At 52.3% G+C, this 6,680-nt stretch overlaps 1 protein-coding gene across 1 annotated transcript; it reads right to left on the bottom strand.

Moving 5' to 3' along the window:
* Positions 1–1,040: 1,040 nt before the first annotated feature.
* Positions 1,041–4,038, bottom strand: HELT (helt bHLH transcription factor). Its single transcript, XM_056803822.1, has 4 exons — positions 3,998–4,038; positions 3,702–3,855; positions 3,308–3,404; positions 1,041–2,455 (listed from the first exon to the last, which is right to left on the bottom strand). The coding sequence occupies exons 1-4, from the start codon at positions 4,036–4,038 to the stop codon at positions 1,956–1,958; spliced, it is 792 nt and encodes a 263-aa protein (XP_056659800.1). The 3' UTR covers positions 1,041–1,955.
* Positions 4,039–6,680: the final 2,642 nt, after the last annotated feature.

Genomic DNA, 6,680 nt, shown 5'->3' with positions numbered 1-6,680 from the left:
AGAAAAAAGTGGAAAAAAGAAATTCCTGTTTAGCTTGTCTTTTTGTCTCTGTCAGCACTGTAGTCAGCTTTCCTTTGCTCATTTTAGCCTATTATCTTTGATTAAATGCGAAAACACTGGTCCACCTCCATAAGGAAGACTCAAATCTCTTGGAGACCGCTAGCCAACCCTAAGACATCTAAAACTTTCTAACCAGAAGGGGGTGCCTGGAGGGTGACTCAGGGATCAGAGCCGAGGGATAAAGTCTTCCCTGGAGAGAAAAGCTGGCCCTGGAGCTCAGATGTGGCCCTTGAGTTCCTGCTTCCAACTCTACAGCTGGACTCACCCAAGGGCTTAGCCTTTCTCGACCCTTCCCGGATTCCCCCCAGCTGCCAGGCAGGATGAGAGAGATAAGGACTGTTTGTGCCCGCCTCCCCTGCCTCCTCCCGATTGCTCCTTTTCTCTAAACCTCCCCCCCCCCATTTTATCTTCTCCCTAGGGGCAGAAATTTCTATATCTACCCCAAAGAGCTAGACTGAGGCCGGAGAAGGTGACAACAGCTTGTTGACCAAGGACAGAGAAAAGGGTAGAATGTGTGTGTGCCCACACAGAGACTTCTGCTATGGAAAAATCTACTTTGTGCCCTTGATGGACTCCCTATTTCTTTTGCATGGAAAACTCCCATGTCATCAAAAATCCCTCCGCCCCCTCTCCACCTGTGAGATTATTACTTAAGTCTTTCCACAGATCTTTGAGTATCCACCCGCACTATATTTTTGGTTATTGGAAAATTTTTGCGGGAGATTGGAGGGAGCTGACGCCAAAGGGAAGGTGCAATGTTGATGTTCTCCATGTTCGTGTGCGCGCGCGCGTGCGTGCGTATGCATGCAATATGTATGTAAAAGACACCTGGAAATTAAGTCCTTCGAACCTAGATAATCCTACAGTGGGGTGTATTTCGTAAACGTGATTTCACCAGCCCCTCCCTTTCCCCCCATTTTTTCATTCCCCGCTCCCCGCCCAAAGACATCGTGCGTGGATACATCGAGGTCACGGTTGGGAAACATCACAGGATTTTATTTTTGTTTTCAGAGGATCCTACTTTGAACTTTATATTTTTTTGAAAAGTTATTTTCTGGGGACTCGGGAGAGGCAAGAAACAAGGCGAGTCTGGTGCCTCCTGGATCCAAAAGATGCGGAAGGAGCGCACTGTTTTGGCGGTCTGGGTTCTGTGCGAGTTTGTGAGTGGATGGAAATGGTGAGTGGATTAAGAGGTTGAATCTAGATAAACTCATGATCGGTCGTCTCAAGGGCAGCTTCGGTGGCTTGGGGTCCCCTGGGTGCGTTGCTGTCCTGCTCGCCTCCCTTTTGCGTCCTTTGCCCAGACCAATGCGCAGAGCGCGTGAACGAGCGCGTGAGCTCTACTGGTGCGCAGCTGGCAGAGGGATTTCCCTACCCAGACCCGCCTTCCGGAGGGGAGGAGCCGCGAGTGGCTGTCAGCCCGCATCCGCTGGCGGAGGAAGGATGAATAGCTGACTCCTTCATCCTCCTCCCTAGCCCAAATAGCATCCTTTCCAATTTCTGACCTCTCCAAGCCCGAGCACTTGGACGTCCCCTCCTTGAAGCCCAGGGGCAGCCGCGCCAGTCTACCCCACCCCACCCCCTACAGCTTCACCTTCTTTCCGACCAAGGCCGGCTCACCATTACCTCCGGGCAGGTTCAAGGAACGGGTGCAGAAGGTAACAAAGCGGAAAGCCTTCTCCCAGAACGTCTTTCTCAGAAATTCTTTTTTTTAGGGAGAGTGGGGATGTAGGAAACTTTCAAAGGACAAACAATTCTTCTTCTCCGGTCCCTTCTGATTCTGTGCAATCTATTTACATGTTTATAATATGCAAGGTTTCTCCTAACGGTGCACGAGGCAGCGAATGAATTCGCTGGGGCACCGGGGCACTGAGGCGTGTGTTATAACCTGTGTGTTATAGCACCGGAGCGTGTTGAGGCGTGTGCAGGTTCAAGGCGTTAGGGTGGGAGTGGCCGATCAAGTTGAGATAATGCCGATCTAGCCCCTGCACTGGAGCCAGGAAGGGACTGTGCTGTTGAGCCGGGTTGGAGATGGGCACCGGGGTGTTAGGCAGGTAAGGCAGGGTGGGGCTGCGAGCAGGCCCGTGGGGCCAGGGGAAGGGGCCGTGGGTTGGCCCCTGGTGGAAGACCGCGGCTTCCCCCGAACTGTGTCCGGGGTACTCCGGGCCGGCCGGGTGAAGTTGGTAGGAGAAGTCTGGCTCCGAGAGGGAGCCTAGAGAAGGGAACACGGGCTCGGTGACCAGCCGCGCTTTGGACTGCAAGAAAGCGAGGATTCGCGCGTACTTGGTATCTTTGGTCTCCATTCTCTCCACTGTGGTCAGATAATGCACCAAGTTCTTCATGCACTCGTGGTAACCGTAATGGAAGTAGTTAGCGAATTCCGCTAAAAGTTCTGCTGGAGAGACAAGAAAGGAGGAAAAAGTGAGCAAAGGGCTACGGATAAACCCCTCTGCCCTCAACATGTGGCTCCGTGGGCTCAGAAATCTAGAGCTGGAGCTGAACGGGTCTTAGACGTCGTCTCGTCCAACCCCCTCATTTGACAAAAGAGGGAACTGAGGCCCCAAGAGACTGTGACTTGCCCCAGATCACAAAGATAGCATTAAGTGGCAGAGGGAAGGATGATACCTTGGCCCTTGCTCCTGCAACTATAGAGCTTTTCCCATCCCTTGATTTAACAAGCATTTATTTAAGCACGTGTGAGGAGGGCGCTGTCCCAGGGAGGGGGCGGTGCAAAGTTTCGATGAGATCCTTTCCCTGCCCTCTTTGGGCAGAAGGCCCATGATAGAGGATGGGGAGGGAAGGGGGAAATAATAGCTTGCATTTCTTTATACAGAGCGTTAAAGTTTACAAAGCCCTTCTTTCTGCGTAAATTATCTCATCTGTTGGTCACCAACACATTTCACAATACTTCTCATTTTCTGGTCAATTTCTCCATCCCAGCCACCCTGGCACCTCTGTATTTCTAGGAATACTGCATACCGTCTACCTTTTCATTCACTAATAGAAGCCACACGATTATCCAGCACCACGGATCCCCATGCTTTGCTTGAGAGGAAAGGGAACTGAATTACCCATCTTATGGTATTTGGGGGTTCCCCCTCTGGAAACCTCCGCTACAAGCACAAGTCCCATACCCCAGCCAGCAGGAGGCAAACACTTAGGTCCTATCCAACTCTGATGTCCTGTCCATCGCTGAGTGGTCTTCACCCTGTCCCACAAGTTCCAGGTAACTGAAATAGGCGCCTACCTTTCTCTCTTCCCCTGGGGAAGTCAGCGGAGTGCAAGGCTCTCAAATACTGTACAGTCATCTCCAAAATCTCCGCTTTCTCCAGCTTCCCGGAGCTCTACAACAGAAACAAGTGGAGGCTCACCCAAGGCACTGGGCTGGGAAGCGGGGCAAAAGAAAGGAAGGCTATCAAATAGTCATATCCATCCTTCCTGGTCCTAGATAGGTAGAGCTAGGTAAAAGATGGGGTTTGCTCCCAGGGCTCCACCTAATATTTGGTGGGTCCTGAAGGCTGTCTCAGGGCTGAAGGCTGTTTCAGGGGCGCGGGATGTCCTTGTCCTGTATCCGTGGGCCGGGAGCCCAAGCTCTGACAGCTCCTTCACTCCCCTGGAGCTGGTCCGCTCTCTGTCCTTACCTGTTTCGCTAGGGCCATGGGCACCGTCTTGCCCAGCTCATTCAGGCAGCGATTGATCCGGTCCCTCCTCCGCTTTTCGATAACTTTATGGGAAACTGGAGTCCTCTGAAAAAAAGGGGGGAATGGTATGGTTTTGTATTTGCAACCTCTGACCCTCAGAAGTCAAGCCAGGAGAGGGCAGGGAAATAGAGAAATGAGAAGGCAGAGCCGGGTGCCATTACTCCATTTTCCTCTGTTGTTCCAAATATATAAAAAGATAGAACTCCCAAAAGGTGTTCAAAGGCTTGTGAGCCTACGTGCCCTGGGACAGGAGCAGAGAGCCAGAATCACTTCCCATGAAAAAGTGGCTAGAGTCCCCTGGCCTGCCCTTTTTACCAAGTTGGACCCAACTCCCACTCCTTTGCTTGTTATCTCGAAATGAGTCCCAGTCTGCTGGCGTTTGATTTCACTGCTGGGTGCCCAATTCTAGGCTTTTACCCCTCTAGTCCCACCCTCAAACTCCAGCAGGGTTGCTCAGACACATTCTAGGGTCCATACTGGGAGTATCCTTTCACGGGAAGGCGAGGAGCTGCAAATGTAGACGCTTCCAACGCCAGGGCGCAAGAATGGTCTGTGGAACTCTAACTCACTTTGCGTTCCTTCAGCTTGTCAGACATCCTTGGAAGAAATCTCCGGAAAGAAGTCACCCGCTCCTCCTTCCTCCTCGTGTGCCTTCTCAAGTGTTTCAGGTAGACTGCAGCCTCCCAACTTCGGAGGGGCTGCTTTATAAAGCGATCATTTAGGGGGAACTGAGTGCATTCATGGTTTGAATTATTCCATAGGATTAGAGGAACTGCGTTTGGGGAATGTATGCATTAAAGATCAGTTTTAAAGAAGTAAAAAAAAAAATTAGCAGCCAAGGGGGTGGGTTGGAGGGGGCAGATCAGCTTTGTTAATCCACGTGGCCCTTCAAAGGACACGTGATCTTGCCAGGGATAACATTTGCATGGCAACAGCCCAGGCGGGAAAAGGACGCATCAGACCGGAGCCTGTGTGCGTGTGCGTGTGCAAGCCGGAGCTCCAGCCGCCTCGGCTGCAGCCAGCGGAGCGCAGGGGCGCAGCAGCCGCCGGCACCGGGGGGCGGGTGCACTCACAAAACCCAGCTCCCTTCTTTAGTCCCACCGCCCTGGCTCACACGATCGCCTGTTTACAAATCCCAGCAAGCCGGCCAGCCAAGCGCCGAGTGCATTTTAAAGCCTGTCCAGAGTCATTAAAGTAATTAAGTAAGCCTTTAATAGGCTGTTCCGCCGAGTTCAAGGGAGAGCTCTTGGAGACGGAGTCGCCCCGTTTGTTCTCAGCCTTTTCTCACACGACTTGGTGACACGTCCATCGCTCTGCTTTTTGTTTACCCCGCTTTATTTGTCGGACACCCCGGCAGGTGTGGGGCTGGGGCTGGGGCTGGCACACGAGGCTCCCGGGCTGCCTCGCCCCTCCCGCTGCCCTTTGGCACGCGACGCTATCCCCCACCACCACCCCGCCACGTTTGTTGTTTTTTTTTTGTTTTGTTTTGTTTCTTTTTCCCCCTTGTCCCCCTCTTTGCAGGGGGAAGAGGCTCAATTTGTAGCCCATTATCCTATACGAAAATGTCCATTGAAAAGTATGAATAGTTTCATTGGGCTAAATTTTAATAATGCCGAAGGGTGGGGGAGGAGAGAAAGGCTGGGGGGCGAAGGGGGGGGCGACGCGAGGAAGAGCGGGGCCGAAAAGAAAAGGGGGAGTGCAGCTGGCCCGGGCAGGCATTATGCGTCGTCACCTGCGAGAGGGGGCGCCTACAGACCCCCTATTCATTTGCCTAATTTTGGTCAATTTAACAAACTTCAGGAGAAATTATTGTGGCTTTGTCAAGGAGGGTGAAGCCTTCTGATCGAATTAACAGCATGTTTTGATCCGGTAAATGTCATTAGAAAGGGAGAAACAATCGCGCTTAGAGTGCTCTGGGTAATGCGCCCAAGTGGAGACGCCAAAGCGCACAGCTCACAAAGGGAGCAAGTAGCTGCCACAGGGAACTTTTGTACCCTCCCATCGCCCAAGTTTTGACACAAAAAGGCATTATTTCATACTTGAATACGTTTAATCCAACGATTGTCTATTTTCTGCAAACATATTTTCACAGCATTGTTAACTTTTTATGTTCCCCTTTCGCGGGCGCCTTTTCTCGACGTTTGGGGGCGGGAGAGCGCAGACACTTTGGGCATCAATATTTGTCACTGAAAAGGGCCCCGTGAAGTTAGGGAAGTTGATCTCTTTTTTATGGTTTTAGAGAGAGAAAATATCGGGGGAGGAGGAGGAGGGGAGGAGGGGAACAGAAATGAAGGAGGAAATTAGCTGGACGGGCCGAAGGGAAGAGGCGGGGGGGCAGTGGCAGCTGGGAAGCCGGCTCTGCAGGGTCTTCCCTGCGCGTCTCCTGTCTGCCTAGCACTGGGGTCCTGGGGTCCTTTCCCGCCCTCCCCCCCTTCCCCTACTTCTGCACACTCCCCCAGAGTGCTGACGACTGGGTGGGGAGAAGTTTCTCGCGAATGGAAACGATCAAATCGTGTTATAGTTTATGAGTGCCGTCGCGGGTTTCTAATCCGTTCCATCTGGGAACTGCCGAGGTTTCCCTCGAAATAGTTCTTTCCCCCCTTTTTCACACTCACTCTACCTCGCTCCTCATAAATAACTTCTATCTCAGGCTGATCATAGAAGAGACCTAATTCCTCTAAGACTCCCGAGTTCAGCCCTTGGGGGTCATCAGTTATCTGGTGTGGAGATAACTGCATCACGTTTGGCAATGAAACTACCTGGGCGCAGAGACGAGTTGCACGTTGTGGCCGCCAAGTATGGGATCGGATTGTCCAGGGGTTCACCTGCTTCTCCCTCCCGAGTTGGAGGGGACATTCAGTGTCCCGTACCGCCCCCCTCCTCTTTCCCACTCCAGCCCCCCACTCCCGCCCATGCTGG

Source organism: Monodelphis domestica, chromosome 6 (assembly GCF_027887165.1).
Source record: "Monodelphis domestica isolate mMonDom1 chromosome 6, mMonDom1.pri, whole genome shotgun sequence".
NCBI lineage: Eukaryota > Metazoa > Chordata > Mammalia > Didelphimorphia > Didelphidae > Monodelphis > Monodelphis domestica.
Note: the sequence above shows the minus strand (reverse complement) of the source record. Positions and strands in the feature narration are given on the sequence as shown.

Excerpts from the sequence above, each read along its gene's own strand:
- HELT (XM_056803822.1), bottom strand. The coding sequence starts at position 4,038 with ATGGGAAGTGATTCTGGCTCTCTGCTCCTGTCCCAGGGCAC. Across the intron at positions 3,856-3,997 it reads CTGCTCCTGTCCCAGGGCAC|GGTCAGAGGTTGCAAATACA; the intron begins GTAGGCTCACAA and ends TTGACTTCTGAG. Across the intron at positions 3,405-3,701 it reads CCATGGCCCTAGCGAAACAG|AGCTCCGGGAAGCTGGAGAA; the intron begins GTAAGGACAGAG and ends TTTCTGTTGTAG.